The following is a 23,416-nucleotide window of genomic DNA, read 5'->3' on the forward strand; positions in this document are numbered from 1 at the left end:
TTGAAGGTCAACTAATGATGTTTTTCACAATTTTTGCCATAAACTATACTAAACAAAGCGATCTTCTGAATATAAAACCCATCGAAAACTCTTCTCTTGAAAGATATAGTCAGACTGATTTAAAGCAAACACAAAACAAACTTAAACAATGTAATAATTGAGCCCATTGCGCGATTTTTAGAGCACGAACATACATATCACAAAGGGAAACACCGTTGATATAACAATACAATGAATCCAATGTGTTGTAATTCCTTCAAAACATTTTTTCCTATAGTTGGATTTCTTGAAGAGTTCACAAAACTACTTAACTCATTGTTTTATAACAATCACGAATTTCGTCCCGATATATTTTTATTGCATTCATAGTGACTTTTTTAAATGACACGATTGTTATTTTTTAAATTTCAAAACTAAATTATTCAGTGTTTCTACATTTATGTTCCATACATATTTTGTGAAAGGATAACGACTTAAATTACCAAGTAGGTTGACTATCGAGAGTGTAATGATGCTGGACTTCTTAATAATATAATTTTGTTATGACGTCATGTATGTGACGTCAATTTTTGTCTTGAAATGGGCAATGCAAATATAGTAAAAAACACTAATAAAGGCAAATGCATGCCAGAAGTCCAAAATCATTCGATGCGCCTCATATCTGTTAGGTTACTGTTCATCAAAATGACATTAAATTGATTAAGTGAGCACTTCAAACAGTTCAACACTTTCGTGTTAGAATATTGTACTTATATGTTTTGCTTTTAAACCGGTTGTCATTTCCGTGTGCAAATCAATAATTATTATAAGTTTAAAGTTCATTATTTTCCGACTATAAATGTTTTACAAATTTTACGACTGATCAGTGTTCATACACAAAGGAATGAATACTGACGCCCATAAAAAGTTATTTAGTTTAATTTCGCATAACAGTTTCACTTCAAAGGCATTACAAAAATAGATTTTCTATCAAACTAAAGTATTGATTCAACTATGTTTCATATTATTACTTTTAAATGTAAAACCAACTGCATCAAATACATACTTGTAGTTCCAACTGCATCCATCAAATACCGATAGCGACAACTTCATCCAATACATACTTGTAGAAGCAACTGCACCCAACACATACTTATGGAACCAACTGCATCCTATACACACTTAAAGTACAAACTACATCCAACACATACTTATAGGTCGAACTGAATTCAATACACGCTTGTAAAGCCAACTGCATTCAACACATACTTGTAGAAGCAACTGCATCCAATGACTATCTGTAGCACCAACTTCATTCAATAAATACTTGTAGAACCAACTTCATCCAAAACATACTTGTAGAGCCAACAACTTCCAATACCCTCATCTAGAACCAAATGCCTCCAATACTTGCTTGTAGAACCAACTGCCTCCAATACCTACGTGATGAACGAACTGCATCCAATACGTACTTTGTGTGCCCAAAACATTCAATCCCTACTTGTAGAACCAACTGCATCCAATACATACTTGTAGAACCTACTGCATCCAATACATACTTGTAGAACCTACTGCATCCAATACACACTTGTAGAACCTACTGCATCCAATACATACTTGTAGAACCTACTGCATCCAATACATACTTGTAGAACCTACTGCATCCAATACATACTTGTAGAACCAACTGCATCCAATACGCACTTGTAGAACCTACTGCATCCAATACGTACTTGTAGAACCTACTGCATCCAATACATACTTGTAGAACCTACTGCATCCAATACATACTTGTAGAACCTACTGCATCCAATACGTACTTGTAGAACCTACTGCATCCAATACGTACTTGTAGAACCTACTGCATCCAATACGTACTTGTAGAACCTACTGCATCCAATACGTACTTGTAGAACCTACTGCATCCAATACATACTTGTAGAACCTACTGCATCCAATACATACTTGTAGAACCTACTGCATCCAATACATACTTGTAGAACCTACTGCATCCAATACATACTTGTAGAACCTACTGCATCCAATACATACTTGTAGAACCTACTGCATCCAATACATACTTGTAGAACCTACTGCATCCAATACATACTTGTAGAACCAACTGCATCCAATACGTACTTGTAGAACCTACTGCATCCAATACGTACTTGTAGAACCTACTGCATCCAATACGTACTTGTAGAACCTACTGCATCCAATACATACTTGTAGAACCTACTGCATCCAATACATACTTGTAGAACCTACTGCATCCAATACACACTTGTAGAACCTACTGCATCCAATACATACTTGTAGAACCTACTGCATCCAATACATACTTGTAGAACCTACTGCATCCAATACATACTTGTAGAACCTACTGCATCCAATACATACTTGTAGAACCTACTGCATCCAATACATACTTGTAGAACCTACTGCATCCAATACATACTTGTAGAACCTACTGCATCCAATACATACTTGTAGAACCAACTGCACCTAATACATACTTGTAGAACCTACTGCATCCAATACATACTTGTAGAACCTACTAAATCCAATACATACTTGTAGAACCTACTGCATCCAATACATACTTGTAGAACCTACTGCATCCAATACATACTTGTAGAACCTACTGCATCCAATACATACTTGTAGAACCTACTGCATCCAATACACACTTGTAGAACCTATTGCATCCAATACATACTTGTAGAACCTACTGCATCCAATACATACTTGTAGAACCTACTGCATCCAATACATACTTGTAGAACCTACTGCATCCAATACATACTTGTAGAACCTACTGCATCCAATACATACTTGTAGAACCTACTGCATCCAATACATACTTGTAGAACCTACTGCATCCAATACATACTTGTAGAACCTACTGCATCCAATACATACTTGTAGAACCTACTGCATCCAATACGTACTTGTAGAACCTACTGCATCCAATACGTACTTGTAGAACCTACTGCATCCAATACGTACTTGTAGAACCTACTGCATCCAATACGTACTTGTAGAACCTACTGCATCCAATACGTACTTGTAGAACCTACTGCATCCAATACGTACTTGTAGAACCTACTGCATCCAATACATACTTGTAGAACCTACTGCATCCAATACATACTTGTAGAACCTACTGCATCCAATACATACTTGTAGAACCTACTGCATCCAATACATACTTGTAGAACCTACTGCATCCAATACATACTTGTAGAACCTACTGCATCCAATACATACTTGTAGAACCTACTGCATCCAATACATACTTGTAGAACCTACTGCATCCAATACATACTTGTAGAACCAACTGCATCCAATACGTACTTGTAGAACCTACTGCATCCAATACGTACTTGTAGAACCTACTGCATCCAATACGTACTTGTAGAACCTACTGCATCCAATACATACTTGTAGAACCTACTGCATCCAATACATACTTGTAGAACCTACTGCACCCAACACATACATGCTAAACCAACTGAATCATATACATACTTGAAGAACTAAATGCTTCTAATACACACTTGTAGAACCTACTGCATCCAATACATACTTGTAGAACCTACTGCATCCAATACATACTTGTAGAACCTATTGCATCCAATACATACTTGTAGAACCTACTGCATCCAATACATACTTGTAGAACCTACTGCATCCAATACGTACTTGTAGAACCTACTGCATCCAATACATACTTGTAGAACCTACTGCATCCAATACATACTTGTAGAACCTACTGCATCCAATACATACTTGTAGAACCTACTGCATCCAATACACACTTGTAGAACCTACTGCATCCAATACATACTTGTAGAACCTACTGCATCCAATACACACTTGTAGAACCTACTGCATCCAATACACACTTGTAGAACCTACTGCATCCAATACATACTTGTAGAACCTACTGCATCCAATACACACTTGTAGAACCTACTGCATCCAATACATACTTGTAGAACCTACTGCATCCAATACATACTTGTAGAACCTACTGCATCCAATACATACTTGTAGAACCTACTGCATCCAATACATACTTGTAGAACCTACTGCATCCAATACATACTTGTAGAACCTACTGCATCCAATACACACTTGTAGAACCTACTGCATCCAATACACACTTGTAGAACCTACTGCATCCAATACACACTTGTAGAACCTACTGCATCCAATACATACTTGTAGAACCTACTGCATCCAATACATACTTGTAGAACCTACTGCATCCAATACATACTTGTAGAACCTACTGCATCCAATACACACTTGTAGAACCTACTGCATCCAATACACACTTGTAGAACCTACTGCATCCAATACACACTTGTAGAACCTACTGCATCCAATACATACTTGTAGAACCTACTGCATCCAATACATACTTGTAGAACCTACTGCATCCAATACATACTTGTAGAACCAACTGCACCTAATACATACTTGTAGAACCTACTGCATCCAATACATACTTGTAGAACCTATTAAATCCAATACATACTTGTAGAACCTACTGCATCCAATACACACTTGTAGAACCTACTGCATCCAATACATACTTGTAGAACCTACTGCATCCAATACATACTTGTAGAACCTACTGCATCCAATACACACTTGTAGAACCTACTGCATCCAATACATACTTGTAGAACCTACTGCATCCAATACATACTTGTAGAACCTACTGCATCCAATACATACTTGTAGAACCTACTGCATCCAATACATACTTGTAGAACCTACTGCATCCAATACATACTTGTAGAACCTACTGCATCCAATACATACTTGTAGAACCTACTGCACCCAACACATACATGCTAAACCAACTGAATCATATACATACTTGAAGAACTAAATGCTTCTAATACACACTTGTAGAACTAACGGCATCCAATACGTACTGAAAGAACCATCTGAATCCAATACATACATGGAGCAAAAAACTGTGTTTGGTAAATACTTGTAGAAACAACTGGATTTGAAATATATATTTGTAGAACCAACTGCAGCAAACTAATACGTGTTTAAGAAACAAAATCCAATATATACTTGTAGAACTAAATGCTTCTAATACATACTTGTAGACCTAACGGTACCAAATACGTACTTAGAGAACCAACTGAATTCAAGACATACTTGCAGAACAAACTGCATAAAATACATTCTAGTAGACCAAACGGCATACAATAGATACTTGTAGAACCAACTGCATCTAAAACATATTAGTATGAACAACTGCATAAAATACATACATGTAGAACCACTTGCACCCAATACATACGTGTTTAACCAACTGAATCCAATACATACATGTAGAAGCAACTACATTTCATACATAATTGTAGAACCAACTGTATCAAATACATACATGTAGAACCAACTGCATTCAATGCATACTTGTAGAACCAACTGCATCCACTACATATTTGTAGAACCAACATACTTCAAGAACCAACTTCATACAATAAATAATTGTAGAACCAACTGCATCTAATACATACTTTTAGAACAAAGTGCTTCCAATACATACTTGTAGAACCAACTGCATCCAACACATTATTATAGAATTATCTGTTTACAATACATATTTTTAGAACCAACTTCATTCGATTCGTACCCGTAGAACCAACAGCATCCAATAAATAATTGTAGATCCAACTCTATCCAATACATACTTGTAGAGCCAATTGCATCCAATACATACTTGTAAAACCAATTACATCCAATACTTGCATGTTGAACCAACTGCATCAAATACATACTTAGAAAAAACAACTGTATTTCATAAATATTTATAGAATAACCTGACAATAATGAATACTTGTTCAACCAATGGCATCCATTACATTCATTAAAAACCACCCGTATCCAATACATACATGTAGAACAACCCGCATCCAATACACTCTTGTAGACTCAACCGCATCCAATACATACTCTTAGAACCAACCACATTTAAAACATACTTGTAGAACCACCTGAATTGTATACATTCTTGAAGAACTAACTGCATCCAATACATATTTTAGAACCAACTGCAGCCAATAAATACTTGTAATACTAACTGTATCCAATACATATTTGAAGAACTAACTGCATCTAATGCATATTCGTAGAACCAACTGCATCCATTACATACTTGTAGAACCTACTGTATCCAATACATACTTGTAGTACCAATTAATCTAATACATTCTTGAAGAACCAACTGCATCCAATACATACTTGTAGAACCTACTGCATCCAATAAATACTTGTAGAACCAACTGCATCCAATATATACTTGTAGAACCTACTGAATATAATACATTCATAAAGAACAAACTACATTCAATACATTCTTGAAGAACTAACTGCATCCAATACATATTGAAAGAACTAACTGCATACAATACATACTTGTATAACAAACTGAATCTAATTCAAACAGAAAAACCAACTATATTCAATATATACTTATCCAATTCATACTTGTGGAACCAAATACATATAATGCATACTTGTAGAACAAACTATATTTGATAAATACTTATAGCACAAACTGCACCCAACACGTACTTGTAGCACTAACTGCATCAAAAACATACTTGTAAAACCAACTACATTTAATACTTACGTAAAGTACCAAATGCATCCAATACATTCTTGTAGAACCAACTGCATCAAAAACATACTAGTAGAACCAACTACATCAAATACATACGCGTGGAACTATCTGTATACAATACAGACTGGTAGAACCGTCTGTATGCAATATATACTTGTAGAAACAACGACATCCAGTACACACTTGTAGAGACAACTGCATCTAATACATACTTGTGGAACCATCTGCATCCAATACATACTTGTAGAAACAACGACATCCAATACACACTTGAAGAACCAACTGTATCTAATAAATACTTGTGGAACCATCTGCATCCAATACATACTTGTAGAAACAACGACATCTAATACACACTTGAAGAACCAAATGTATCTAATAAATACTTGTGGAACCATCTGCATCTAATACATACTTGTAGAAACAACGACATCTAATACACACTTGAAGAACCAACTGTATCTAATAAATACTTGTGGAACCATCTGCATCTAATACATACTTGTGGAACCATCTGCATCTAATACATACTTGAAGAACCAACTGCATCCAATACATACTTGTAGAAACAACGGCATCCAATACATACTTGTAGAGACAACGGCATCTAATACATATTTGTGGAACCATCTGCATACAAAATATACTGGTAGAACCAACGGCATCCATTCCATGCATGTAGAACCAACTGTACCCAATACATATGTGTAGAACCAACTTCATCCAATACAAACAAGTAGAACCAACGATATCCAATTCAAACTTGTGGAACCAACGTTACCAATACTAAGATGTAGAACCAACTACATCCAATACATACTTGTAAAATCAACTATATTAAATGCATACGTAAAGTACCAACTGCATCCAATACATACGTGTGGAACTATCTGCATACAATTCATACTTGTAGAACCGACTGTATCCAATACATACTTGTAAAACCAACTGCATGTAATACAAACTTATAGCACCAACTGCACCCAATACATACTTATAGAACCAAAGTCATTCAATACATATTTGTAGAACCAACTGCACCCAATACATACTTATAGAATTAACTGCAACCAATACATACTTGTAGAACCAACTGTATATAATACATACTTGAAGAACCAACTGTATATAATACATACTTGTAGAACCAACTGTATATAATACATACTTGAAGAACCAACTGCACCTAATACATACTAGTAGAACCAACTACATCCAATACATACTTAAAGAAGAAACTGCAGCCAATACATACTTATAGAACCAACTACATCCAATACATGCTTGAAGAACCAACTGCACCCAATACGTACTTATAGAACCAACTACATCCAATACATACTTGTAGAACCATCTGTATCCAATACACATTACATTCAATGCATACTTACTAAAAATAATTGCATCCAACAATTACTTGTTGAACCAACTACATCCAATAAATTCTGATAGCACCAACTTCATCCAATACATACTTGTAGCACCATCTGCGTTCAATGCATACTTTTAGATCCAGCTGCTTCAAAACATACTTGTATCACCAACTGCATACAATACATAATTTTAGCACCAACTACATTTAATACATATCTGTATATCTAACTGCATCAAAACCATACTTGTTGCAACATTTGCATCAGACCAAATACAGACTTGTAGTACCAGTGTATCCAATACATACTTGAAGCACTAACTTCATCCAATATTATACTTGTAGAACCAACTGCATTCATAACATACGTTTTACCAACAATTAGTGATGATAAGTATGGTTATTCGGTGTAAGCCAAAGTTTTTCTTGTAAGAAGCTCTAAGAAGCTGTTGGCAACGTTTTGTATTTAATGCACAGCCAAACGTTTTTCTCTATAGGACGTCAACTGCAGTTCTTGAGTGGTTTCTGTTACGAATTCCAAAATGCGAAACTTTATTTATGATCTTAATGTCAAAATTGACTTTCAACATACAATTTATTAAACTTATATATTTAAATTGGTTTGGCATTATTAATGTTTGCATTGTGTACAAGGGTAACTTCATGAATAGTAACCTGTTTTACTAAAACAAATTGATAGAAATTCTTGAAGTTCTTGAAATAAACTACTTAAAAACTGCAGTAGAAGGCCTAGAGTCGCCTTTCTTTGGAAATACAACTTACATCTGACATCCACTCGTTTGGTTTCAGACACGCGATGCTCCTCAGCAACATTACTGGCACTGCAACATATCCTCAGCCCATCGTCTTTACGTGAGGCGGTGAAGGTCAGGGTACTTTCTACTAGCTTCAAGCCATCCAAAACACTGACAGTAGGGATGGAAACTGAAGACGTGATCGCCATTCCAGACTGAGAGCACGTTCCTCCAGCCACTTTGAACCATTTGATCGTGGCTTGGGGAAGTCCACCTGACGTCCTACAAATGAACTTCTCAGAAGTGCCTGCGTCCATCGTCACTGTGGAGTCGGTAGGTTCTGTAAGGCTCACCGACGTTATGGGGACTGCAAAAAATTATCTACGGTATATTTGTGACATGACATAGCGATACAAATTATTTAAATACTTATGTTATGATATTGAGTAGTAAATCTGTTAAGTTGTTTAGATGTATTAAGCTATATCGGCTAGCGTATTCTAGGCACTTTTTGTCCAAAAGGAGCGAGTGAAAACACACATGCGAATTACATAACGCCGTTTAATAAATCGTGATATAATAATATATAGAATAGTTGGTAAGTGTGTGCACTTAACCCGGAGTTAAGCTAAATCTAGAATGGTCTTGCCGAACATGTATTTACGGGCTTAGCGAAAAACGTTTGATACTGACATAATGAAAATTGTTCAGGAGAGCATAACAACTCAGTTCCTATCATTAACACTTTTTTTAGTTTTAATTTTGTGTCCTATTGAAGAATCACAATTAAACATTCAATTCTTTTTTCTTTTTAAAAAAAAAAATTGTAAAACAAAAGTTTTGCACATTTTTTTAGTTTTTTTGTAAATTTATTTTTGCGCAAAAAGGCAAAGAGGCCGTTATAACCGTTTTACACGAAAAATTGAAGATATTTCAAAATACTTTTTTGCGCAAAAGGGTTGTACCTGAATCTTTTTTACTTGATGTTCTTTGATAGCTGGAAGATATTTGACTTTCAAACACTATTTACGACTTGCCATATGCATTTAAACTTAATTAAATCAACTGATAATAAAAGTCATGAAAATTGAGTTGTGAATAAAACATCTTACGTTCATGTACATTATGTCAATACACTTCACACAAACAGGGATTTGAGGAGACAATGATCGTCAATTATATCCATATTAAACATCCTATTATAAGTTAAGAATCAACTTTAGTTGGATCTCTTTATGATTAATATAATTTAAATGCCACAACTTCAAAGTTATATATCTAACCGCATTTTGTTGATATTAAATAATACAAGTCAATTCAAGTTAAAATGATATTTAGAAACATAATTTCAATTCACCTTAGCATGCTATTGTCGTCAGCTCTAATTATGACCATATAGTGTACAGCATAGAAACAAGCCATTTACACCAGTATGGTTTCCATCAACTAAGCTAATGATTATCAGAATGATATCCATTACCTCTAAACAACTTATTTTCCCTAAGTTTGAATTACCTCTGCTATAAACAAACCATTAAACCCAGAATGATTTACATTCACTCTAAACAAGCTATTCACCACAGCATGCTTTCAATTTACTCTGAACAAGTCATTAATCTAGAATGGTTTCCATCTACTCTAAACATGCAATAACGCCAGCATGATTTTAATGTACTTGGCTCATGCATATCAGAATACTTTTCATATAAACATAACAAATCATTAATTACAGCATAAATTATATCTACTTGGCTCATATATATTTAAATAACCATCCCCTTTAAACAAGTTATTAACCCAAGCATTATTTCCATCTACTTTGCAAACGAAGAATGACTTCCATCAACTATAAATTTGTTAGCCATTAACATCTCAGTATGCACAACTACTTTGTTTATGAGAATCAGAATGATTTCATCTAATCTTAAATTACATTTGCACCACCATAGTTTTGTACAAAAAAATGCTATACATTTATTTAAAAACAATCATGTACGTATTTGTAACCATATTCTGATTTGTGAATTGAATATATAAAGGGAAACAAGTCTGTCGATTCCAATACTATGTTCCTGTGTTTAAATTGATAAAATAGTTTTATACCTATACTTTTATGTGTTCTAGAATGAAAACGGATTTTTACTTTTTGTGTGTAAACTCTTGAAATTTAAGCTAGATCTCTCCAAACTCTTAGTTTAATACTGCTTCCATGATTTATCAAAATTTCAATACCTTTGTCTGCATTTCAGACATTCGAATTACCTTAAATGAAGATAGAGCGAACGATCGCCCAAATCTGTTTAATAACAAATACAATTGTGCTTACAATTATTGGCTCGTAATTTAATGAATTCGAATTTGATAGAATCTACCTATTAAGCAACAAGGTCACTGAATACTAATCGAAATACTCGTATTAAGATATCGTGATAAAAACATCCAAGAAAAAAATGTGCAAATTGCAATTGTCATAAAGATCGGAAACGTCGAATGACACTGCCGTGGTGCAGAACGTGATCTTCGAACAATGCTTTGCGCTTTAAACCCGCGAAATGGATCAATTAGGGCCCAGCTAGAAAATGAAAGACCCATTTTGACCTAAATTTTACTCAAAACCTGGCCGATTTTGATAAAGTTTGTACGAAATTTTCCTTTTTATTAATTAAGAGCATAATTTGAGCACATTGTGCTTTTCAGTCTTTGAACAAAAGCTGCATCTACAAATATACGGATGGTTGGTTCTTCGTCTTAACCAGTACAATTTAATTAAATATATTACTGTTTCAGAATGCAACCTACATTATATAAGTGTTTTATTGACATCCTACTAGCTTTCATTGACAATCCCGGGCTTGTATGGAGGAAATACATTTTTTGCCAATTTTAAAACCATCTGGTGTCTATCCCCTTTTATACAACCCTATGATACGTTTCCTTGGCAGGAAATGTAGGTTATATTCTAAATGGTCATGATGATATCATATGAACTGTTCATACACAATACGCATTAGGTTAAACATTTATTAAAAGTTATTTATTAGTGTAGAGTACTCAATTGATATTGAATTAACCATATATGTTTTGTAGAATAAAACAATAAACAACATTATGTTCACAAAACATAGCTTCATAAGTTAGCAAACAAATATAATAACGGACAGTTATGAAACATTTAAATGGTGTACGGAGAACAGTCAATAGATATCTTGCGTTATCGGTAAACAGCTCGTCATGCGATAGGTAGAGATTGGACTAACAGTTGCACGCAGCGGTTCAGAAATAGCAATCAGTTTAGAAATGAAAGCTAACATACTATACATTTTCACAACTAAGTTGCATTTTCCATTGTTCGTGTAATCGAAACAATGCAGAATTATCATCGTACGGTCAGTATTTACTTGGATAAATTGCTTTAACACATCTATGTTATTCGAATTTATTTATGTTTACTTATAGTTCTGAATAACATTGTATCTGAAACATTATCAACTTCTTAAAGAAGTTCGGATTATTGATAATGCATAGTTCTATTCATATTTTTTTCTGTTTAATGATCCACCACTTAAGATCTCCCCCGATATGCGTCAATGTAAAAGTTTCATTTTAGTCACGGATTTGTGTTTAATCCTATAAAGTAATCGTTATTTATGATTCACTTCATTGAAAACAAATCATTGTTCGTAGGTTAATTACAAATAATGCAGTGAAGTTATCGACTTAAAAAAACTAATCATACTAGCATATGTCGAAAATCCTCAACATATTTAAGTTATATTAAAGTTGATAAATAAAATAAGAATGTTTTAGTTAAACGACATAAAGTAAAATCTTAATGATAAAGATTGGACAGAGTGGGCGTAGTCCTTTTTAATTATCAATATATCACTACAGGTCATCTAACTGACTTACAACACAATATCATTGGCTGACATCTTCTCAACTTAAAATTGACGGAGGGAATGTGTATTGAACGCGTGAAAGTAGGCTACTCTTTAAACACCCACGAAAGCTGTAATTCATAATGATTAAGCCTAGTATTTAATAAATGCATATAAGCAATTTCTTTTGCTGAAAATGTAGGTTGTATTCTACAACAAACATATTCTATATTTTTTATTCCTGCAAACGCAATAAGTGCATGTAACAATGATTTTTTTGTAGGGTCCGTTATGTAATACGATTGCTTGAATCACAAAATAATTAAGAGATCAATTATGGAATACCATGATAAAAGAATGATTAGCTGACAGCCAATTCGAAATCTGAGGAAGTGATACCCCTTTTAGGGAGAATGATGACATATTACCTTGAACGTTGAGTGTATCAAATGCCTGTTGACTTTGAAGTGATGTTACAATTAAACAAAACCACAGTTCCTTATCATTCATCCTGCTGATGTTTCGTATTGTCCAGTTGATATATCCATTCGCACAGGAATAGTTGTAGAGACTGGGATCTATAAACCCAAAGGGAGAGCATGAAGGCAATATAATCCTTCCTTCAGTTCCAACTGTTTCATTCGGAGACATCACGCTCCAAGTTGTGCGTGATAAACTCTCATCAGCCTGTAGTCCTGTGTACGAGCATGTAAGTGTCACTGGGCTGTTTTCCAGGGCTGGACTGGGTCTGTGGGTCAGGTTAGCGGTGAGGGCATCTAAAATAGGAGAACAAAAGTACGTTTTGGGATAACATCTTTTTCCGTTGGTATATAATTATAGTCTGGTCATGTAAAATTATAATCCATATTTCATACCCGAACAAAAATCATTGTTGACAAAAAATCAAACTGATCAAACTTTGCATTAGATTAGTTCAAACACAAAATCAAGCGTATTCGAAACAGAAATAAACCGTTTTTTAAAGGTTTGACAACATACTGATATATTATTTTTTCAGTTGTCACTTACGACTTAAAATAAACATCAGTGCATGCTTTACTCTGTTGTCTTTTCTTCGCACACGCTTTTTGGTTCACATATTGTTGAGATACTAGACTAAGTAAGGTATTAGAATTTTGTATCATATCGTTTTTTGTGTACTCAGGCAAATTCTTTTATGATGAAGTTTGCTAGCTTTAATGTCCTTACATAACGTACTTATCATTTCTAAAAGGTACTACTTATGTGAAAAACACATTAGTTATGTGTCGAATGTAAACATAAGTAGCTGTTAAAGTATGCCATAAATGTTTTCATTTTTGCACATACCTAAAATATCATAATTTACGAGTTCTGCTTTAAGAGAGAAAACATATCTACACAAAAGACAATAAAACATATGTATGAAGTAGTCTTTCATATCTATAGTTAATCGTGATCTTTTTACTAAGTGTCCATCTAATACGGGCTCGTGGTGGCCGGCCTAAAAGGAGTACACGCGTGTATAAATATCACCAATTCTTTCCAGAAATACATAATATGAACGACTTTTTTTAGATTAAGTGATTTTACGAGTATTTGTATATCTCACTTCTACAGAACATATAGTAAAACGCCAAGGCAATATTTTCGCCTACCACCCACTCTATTACCCTCTGTCGCAAAGTTACCCTCTAACGTTATGAAATTGACAACCTAATATTTACACTTCTATAGAACATGTGAAATTGGCGATTCTCTACGAATACGGGATTCACTGATGATATTTAACTTAAAAGTTGTATCGCTTTCTTTAGCAGCCGCCAATTGTTGTAACAGCCTCGGTCGACAGTATTTACCTCAATATGACAATATTCACTATCACCTTCAATGCAGTCAATAATTATTTTTATCGTTATTATTAAGCACTTTAATGCCGGAATACTACTTTATTCATAAAGTTTGAGCTTTAAGGGGCATATAAGTTCATACAATATTTCAACATGTGCTGTAATTAAAGTTTTGCCGATCTATAATAAAACCGTTTGCTTTACAATTAAAATAAACGCATTTTTTAATAGTTTTTACTTTGAATAAGACGAATCACTCTCGAGTCCGTTGCCTAGGTAGAAACAAGTACTGATGGGGATTGAACTTACAGCCTCTTGGGTGAGTGGCGGACATATACAACAAAAGCCACTCTCATACTCGTCAAATCGCAATAGTATTTTCGATGGAGTCGCCTCCCATGACTCCAATTACTCAAAAGTGCATAACATATGCGCAAGCTATTTCAAAATTGAACATTTGACAGACAGCTGTTAATCTAAACCTTATTGAAACAAAAAAAAAGAAATAATAAGTAAGGTATATAATAAATGGCCTCGACGGATACTTGTTTACACAGCGAACTCGATGTGCTACAGGTCACCAGAAAAACGTCCCAGCATAATATCCCCTATACATATATATATATATATATATTCATTGCTTATATAGAACGTTATTATTTTAATTTATTCAATTGAATGGCTTGCGCGAGCGTTTGAATATGAAACGTGCCTTTGTGTTGCAATTTATCATCTTCGAATTGACAAACAGTTAAAGTTGTAATTGTCTAGATAAATCGGAAGTTTTCTCTGCTTCGTACTTATCCTTATGTTTCTTACAATAACATCTTCCTGAATATATTCATGCTACTGGTAGCGTGAGTAAAATTAGGATATGGTATGTATCTAAAATTTGACAGGTTTAACCAGTTAGTTTGCCACGGGATAGTTTTTGACTCGAAAGTAGTTCCTAGACTTCACACCATACGAGCATGATACGGAAGCAGTGAATGGCAGTAAGGTTATACGGAATTTTCAATACAGTATTCAATTTCAGTCTTTGCACTTTTGTATATGATAAATAAAATTGATTGGCATATAATAAATATTTTGCTGTATCTATGGTTTTCTCGACCAATGATGGATCTTCTATTTATAGATCATCTAATAAAACTATCGATCATCCTTCAAACTTTTATTCAAAGAACAATAGAAATAAATATAATTTTAATGATAAATAGAATACTAACAGTTATAAATTACTACTACTACTACTACTACTACTACTACTACTTCTACTACTACTACTACTACTACTACTACTACTACTACTACTACTACTACTACTACTACTACTACTACTACTACTACTACTACTACTACTTTTACTACTACTACTACTACTACTACTACTACTACTACTACTACTACTACTACTACTACTACTACTACTACTACTACTACTACTACTACTACTACTACTACTACTACTACTACTACTACTACTACTACTACTACTACTACTACTACTACTACTACTACTACTACTACTACTACTACTACTACTACTACTACTACTACTACTACTACTACTACTACTACTACTACTACTACCATACTAATACTACTAATACTACTACTAATGTAAATAATAATAATAATAATAATAATAATAATAATAATAATAATAATAATAATAATAATAATAACACAAAAACAAAAAATAAGACATATTTGAATGAGAACAGAGGTTTAATTATTTCGGCTTATGCAACAAAGCATCTGGTCAAACAAATTATACAAGTTAACACAAATTTCATGCATGTAATCATCGTTACAAGGTAGCCAGTAACAATTACAATTTAAGAATAGCTTAAGAAATATGACGAAAGTTTAACTCTATCATGAATAATAATATCTATCAAAGCTCTATGGCTAGGTAATTAGATACAGTATAGAAATGCAGATGGTTAGTGGTTTTAACAGTGATTATACGATTAAAACTTAAACAATATCATTGATTAATAGGTTTCTTCAATTAATTGCCTGTACAAAGAATTTACATAAATTTACAATAGTTTCTTTGTTAGTACTTCTAACTAGTTAAGTGAATTTAAAAATTCTTGGTTTTAAATAAAGATACTTTTTGATAAAGATTGGTCGGAGGACATCGAAATAACTACATCTTATAACGTAATGAAAAGGAAACGTAATCATTTAATTCTTGGCAGACTGTTTTGTCCGTACCTACCAATTTAAATACGTAAACTCTGCGCTAATACACGTAATTAAGTAAGGTATCTTCTAAAAGTTTTGTTATATAAAACATTAAGATATGTAGCCATACCAAACGTTCTTACCAGATGCTAGTATAAATATTTAGTTCCGCACTGCTGGCAATAGCAACATGCTACGTTTGTTGAAAATTATCGACTAAACCTTGTTTTATGATTGGAGCAAAAGGTTTGACATTAAAGTTCCCCCAGATTAACCCTGACGTCTAAAAATCCATTCTCCTCAAGTTAACATTTGACATAAGATGCCCATCTTGTGAGGCCTTCCTCGCTTAAATAAATAATAGTATTAGACAGCTGTACTTTGAACCAATATTTAACAATTAGCACGTATCTGTTAATATATATCGGATAACGCCCTTAATTCTCCGTGAACAGCCGCTGTACATTTCATTACTTTTCTTAACTGCTAGAAGCGATTCGCAAAATTTAAGGTGGATCCTTGCTATATTTTTCGATTTTAAAAACCGTGAAGTGTGCAAATCGTTAAATAGTATTTATAGTAATTAGATTCGCTATCAAGTCTCTTCTAAATAGGGTTTTATTGTTTTCACAACTGTTATTATACGTATGACATGTCTCAATATAAGGCCGCCGGGTTTTATCGAGGTTTCGCTCAAAACTTGAATTTTAACAAAAACGGCACATGGTCACTGAATGCATTGAAAATGCATTATTATTGGAAAATATTCTCTCGTAATCAGGAGATCAATAGTGCTACATGCATTAAGACTAAAGTATGTGTATGGCCCTTTGTTCTTAGCATTGCCTTATATCCAACTGACAATGGGCATATCAGTGGCCTTACAAAAATCAATCATGAGAGCCCCTTGTGTGTTACATATTTGATCTTGAGCGGCCTGGGTAAATCAGATAACACATTATCGTGTAAAATATAATCTGATCTTTCACCTACTCCACAATTCCAGTCTCCGACTAGCAATATTTTCCCTTAATTTTCATAATGATACAAATCATCATTTATATTATCGAACAAATCTACATCATATAGGGAGTTATTTGGTGAATCATCTGCCCATACAGACGACATAAATATAAATCATCATCCATCCAATAGAAATAATTTTTATCAATTTCCAACCATATAATAGTGTCAAAATGATTCTGACAACTGATATTCCTTTACTTATTTCATTTTTTACCTAACAAGCTATGCCACCACCAAGTCTTTTGGCCTTTTTTGTTTATATTTTCTGAAATAATTTTAGCACTTAAACCCTGCAACAGTTAAACTAGAGCTATAATTAGTCAAATATTCGGATAAAATGACAATATTATTTTATGTTAATATCTTAATGTCTTAAGGAAATCTTCGTCAGACAGTTTGTTTTCCGTAAAACCATTACAAATCCAACCAAGTATTTTTTTTAGTTTTTTCTACGATTGATCCTAGTTAGTTGTTACCGGACTCCCATTTACGCATAGCGTGTCATACACTAGTCAGGCCCGTTTTCCAGCTTGCTTGGCCGTCTTCAGTTTAGATAGAAGCTTCCATCGTGCTTCCATGATTTCAGCCGGGGCTCACTTATGAAGTCAACTGGTGACCGTGCTTTCTGGCGATCTTTGAATTCGGTGAATTTGCACATAATGTTGAGAGGGCGTCGATTACCCCCATTCTGGTTATAAGCACCGACACGATGAGCCATTCAATCTTCACTTAAGTAACCAGGTCTGATGCAATATTTTATCTAGATTTTAAGAACTCACGAACCTTGACCTCTGAGTCAACTTGTTTCTCCTCCGGACCCTCTTCTATTCCACCAAAGATCAGATTGTTTCTCCTGTTGTTGTTTTTTCATCCATAAATTTTGCTATTCTAAAGCTTCTACGCTAGACTGTATTTTCGATTGCCGGAAGTCCGGATGCTCAACCTTTTCACCAATGCTATAGTTTTTCTTATCAAAACGTTAATTTGAATCATGCACCAAGGTTCATAGCTTCTTCAAATCTCTATCAAAATTGGAAGCCTTTTTATCCAAAGTATTTAGCGTTTCTAGTCTGGCTTCTCCATTGTTAATCTTCTCAAGGACGTTCAACTTGTCGAGATTTCCACTTAAAAAATATCTGTAGGCTCGTAACTGGCTATCTAAGCAATTGGATTAATAATGTTTTTATCTGAAACGCTTGGTCCTTCACAATTACTGTCGTTAAATACAGCAGAGTCATCAAAACGTACAGTTTGTTTGATTCAAAATTTCACTTACTGATATGTTAAGGAGGAACGTCAAGCTGTATTTATTATACAGAAACATTCAATGTACTTCACTAACTAACTGTAATACTAATTTAAAATGATTTAATTATAATTATGAATTATCTCACTTATCTATAATGTAAGCTTGCCTTTCTATGTCATGCCACCTACAGTAAAGAACACAATGGAAATAATAGTTTCTGAGAACCTGTTTGTGCTTTGTGCTGGTGTATTCGTAATGGATTATCAATAAATGATTGTATATGATACTTTTACATTTACTTAACATGGTTTGATATTTCATGTCATGCCCCCTTTGCCGAAATAGAGAGTATAGATGCAAATTATTGGGCCTACATAGTATATCTGATACAAATATTAAAATTAAAAAAAAAATGTATGAATATTTTGCCTTGTCTGATATGACCATCATTTATTTAAAACATATTCGAGTGAAGACCGCTTATATGAATGCATATAATACATAGAAATTAATTCCACAGAGATGAACTTTGTTATAGAATGCATGAACGAACAGATAAAAGCCCGATAACTTCATCCCGAGTATTTTCTTCTGCAGAGAAACAATCTAGCCAGCAACTTTCATATATTTTAGAGTACCCAAAAGATTTTGCGAGTCTTGAAAATTTTAAACCCGCAAAATTTTCGTTCACTCGCATTATGTATTAAGACTTTTGTTTTTGGAAGGACAATGTTAACCAATACATACAACAACAGCAATAAAACTGATATGACTAATGTTCATATAAAATGCTCACCTGAGTAAATCACAAATATCATCACAAAGATAACGATTAAGACCACGATTCTCATGACTATATAAATTTACTCTTTAAAATGACACACTTGTATGTATGATCCTTTATACGTTTTATCAGGAAGTTTAAAGCCCCAGCATGTATACGTAGTTTAAATATAGCTATTCAGTTAATACTTCCCGTTTAGTATGCACATGCATAACGATATTGCGTTACATATTATTATAGATAGCTACTAACATTATTTGACAATGAAAGGGGGAATGCCATTGAACAGATGTATGGAAAGCAGTATTAAAACCAACTCAAAGAATAACACACTTCTAATTGTCTTTATTTTATTTTATTTGTTTTCTCAGTTTAAAGAAGTTGTATATAATCATGGAGTCGCCAAAACGCAGTTTTGGGAATATTTTGGGTATATTAGTTTTAAAAAAAGGCACAGCAAAGACTTTTCAGGAATTGGCAAATACTAAGTATAAGTTCACCTACGCTTGATCCATTATATGTATGCTTGTAAAAATGATGAATCATGGTCGTTTCACTGATTTACATTTCTATCCTATTTATAAGAAGAGTTGAAGGAAATGAACGGAAATCGCAGACTATTTACGATCAAAGAACTGGCGGAATGTCCAGATAGTGTCGGCTCACAAAAAATGCTTCCAAGTCGTTGTATCCCTTCAAGTGGTTCTTAAAAACAATTTTCCGCTCCTCTTAGGTAGCATTTGATGATGTTTACATTACATTCTTGTATGTATTTTTAAGTCTACACATGATTTATATCATATTTGAAAGCATAATTCTGGTTTTGAATGATTCTTTTCAAGACCTCTTTCTTTGGTGGATGGATTCAGAGGTGACTCCAGAGTTGCGGCCATGATTGTGTCACATGGATTTTATATATAGCGACTGTAAAGAATTGGTGATAGCAGGAAAACGAACCTATCGTAGTATAATTTTCTGGTGTTAAACCGAGAGACAAAGAGTTCATAATTTGTGGGAAGATAGTGTTAAAGCTGAAATCTTTTCTGCAAATGCATAATAAAGTGGTGAACTGGAGTAATTTACTCATAACGAAGAGAAGAATTTTGTTGTGAGCCGACGACAGATACTTGATAAAAGCGCGCATAGGAATGTTGGAAATTATTTTTGCATATCACTCCAAAGAAATTGGGCAGTTTCCAATCCAGGGTTTATATGTCCGTGGTTTTGCCACGTTAACAGATAGTATCAGACGACAAATTAGGCCTGTTCCTGCGGGGATTTTGTCAGTATGGCTCTAGCCGCTGTCCAGTCTTAATGGTTATTGAAACGTTAAACAGCCTGACTCTGACCGCTGGTATGTGTTATGTTTTGTCCAATCAGTTGAGGGGTACCTAAAACGTGTTTGGTTACAGTTGAAACTACCGTTTTTACTATGCAATTTCGCTATAAGAAGGCAGCTTCGCTTATATGGTCGATCGGTTCATAAGAAGAATGTTGAGTATCTAGTATTGTGACATTTTGAGGCTATCTGTCCACAACGTTGAAGTCAAAAGGAGGAGTCACCATTTTTGTAAGCTACGGTACCATTCCCTTCGGTGGAAGCTGACCAAGACTTTCGGATTTGTTCTTTTAAATTTCCCTTAAAAGTTTTCAAAAGTTTGTAGAACCTAAGGCAGCGTATCAAAAGGTCACCTAACAAAACGTTCTTTCGTCTCTTTGTCAGTAGAGGTAGTAGATAGTGAAAAAGAAATGTTTTGTTGCTTTAGTTACAATTCCATGAAATGGTATTCTAAAGGATTAAGGGAGCTAGAATGGGCTTCATATTAAGATTCAGTGCGTTATGTTACTGTTCATAGAATTTAAAGAGAGCTAGGTTAGCTAACATGTGTCCAATATAAATACCCAGTGTGTTAATATGAAATGGATGATGAGGCAACTTAGTGAACTGGCCAAAGTAAAGTGAATTGTGATTATTTAAGGTGACCCGTAATATGCTCAGTTTAGCTGTAAATAATAGCAATATGAATCATTTGGTTATATCAAATAGTGATTGATATATCAAACTGACTAAACACTTTTTTCTCATTATCTTAAAATAGTTTATACAGCTCAATGTATTAAAAATAAAATCAACAGCAGTGGTGTCAAAATAAGACAAAAATAACACTGCCATCCTGTAAAGGCGTGTATAAAGTGCACAATGTAAGCACAGATGCATGAATTTCATTCGATATGCCAACCGAAATAATGCATCTTACAATCACCTTCAAATTAGGTTCGATCGTCTTTCGATCACATGGATACTAGCGTTTGAAAATCGGACTCCATTTGCTATCGATAATCGAATCGAATCGGACCAGGCATATCGATTTACTATCGGACAATAAACGAAAGTTCATGATATCAGCAAGGAATACATTCTTTATACATAGTATCATAATGAGCATTGAAATGGTTAAACCTGGAATCAGTACGTGTGATGCTATAGTCATGCTTTTTACAACAGTAAGTAAATTTCCATAACTTTTTTCTGTGTTTAATAACCTAACGATAAAACATAACAACACAACACATACTTAATAATTGCACATCAACTGCAAAATGATGCACACCGCATCAAGTAAGTTATCTTAGCAATTTATCAATGTAAAAGCAAATTAAATATTTGTGAACCAGCTTAACATTCGATAACCTGTCATATTGAATATTTCATTAGAATATCTTAATTTCATAAAATATTCACAAAAAAAAGTAAATTAGTCAATAACAAACGATACCAAAAGCGGTTTCAAAAACAGAATGCATCGAGCCGGGATTCCCGGTATTTGCAGGTAAGACAGGACCCACTTCACCATAGAGACAGGTTATTAAAGAAGGTTTTATGAAATCTATTAACAATTAATTTTGTTTTGTAATTTTGTGAAAGTTTGTAAGTGTTTACATTCACCTCATTTGTGTAGGAGAGTGACCTTCCTTTTTAAAATTAACTCAACGATAATTTACCTAAAAAAAAATTGACATTTACTCGACTTTCACAACAAAACAAAAAAATACGTAGTTACCGGAAGTAACATTAGCGACATCGATTTTAGACAACCACTATCGATTGTCGCCGACATAGCATTTTCAGCGACGATTAATCGATTTTAATCGATCATCGTTTCATCACTAATGGATACTGTTAAGGTCTGCGAGAATATGTGATTAAGCTAATGCAAACAGACCTAAAGTTCGATACTCAAACAAGATATCTTTATCTGCAACGATGGTCTTTTGATTTCTTTTCGATTTTGCATATCTCATTCGAACGTAGTATAGGGAAGCCGTACGAATTACAAAATTAGCGTTGTCACTATTATTATTTATGGTGTGGTGTTATTTGTTCCTTGCTTGTTTTTGGCGCAAACAAACTTGATCAATTAGGATTTACTTACACTTTTTCATTCTTAAGTTTTCTCGCAAATGAGTAAAGTACGTAACGCCCCTGCTGTTTTATCCACTAGTGATGTAATACCCCGGTATTATCAACGCTACTAGGGTTTTACATGAATATGTTTAATCGAAATTCGACAAAACCGTACGGGAAAGTTAACTCTAGCGAGCATCGTATGTACTTATCAAATCAAAGAGGACTCGGGGAAAAATAGAAGGCAGCTCGCAATGAATCCGTTCGAGCACGAACAGGCATCG

The 23,416-nt window shown here is 34.0% G+C and overlaps 1 protein-coding gene across 3 annotated transcripts in view; it reads right to left on the reverse strand.

Annotated features, from left to right (window-relative positions):
- The window catches only part of LOC128233531 (hemicentin-1-like), a 51,083-nt gene extending 31,210 nt beyond the window's left edge, over nucleotides 1-19,873 (reverse strand). For all 3 annotated transcript variants that reach the window (XM_052947240.1, XM_052947239.1, XM_052947238.1), the window contains exons 1-3: nucleotides 19,739-19,873; nucleotides 13,071-13,418; nucleotides 8,793-9,131 (exon numbers count right to left, since the gene is read on the reverse strand). In XM_052947240.1, coding sequence (XP_052803200.1) covers nucleotides 8,793-9,131; nucleotides 13,071-13,418; nucleotides 19,739-19,793 — 742 coding nt within the window. In that variant the 5' untranslated portion in view covers nucleotides 19,794-19,873. The remainder of the gene's footprint in view (nucleotides 1-8,792; nucleotides 9,132-13,070; nucleotides 13,419-19,738) is intronic.
- Between the last annotated feature and the right edge of the window lie 3,543 nt (nucleotides 19,874-23,416).

Source organism: Mya arenaria, chromosome 5 (assembly GCF_026914265.1).
Source record: "Mya arenaria isolate MELC-2E11 chromosome 5, ASM2691426v1".
Lineage (NCBI taxonomy): Eukaryota > Metazoa > Mollusca > Bivalvia > Myida > Myidae > Mya > Mya arenaria.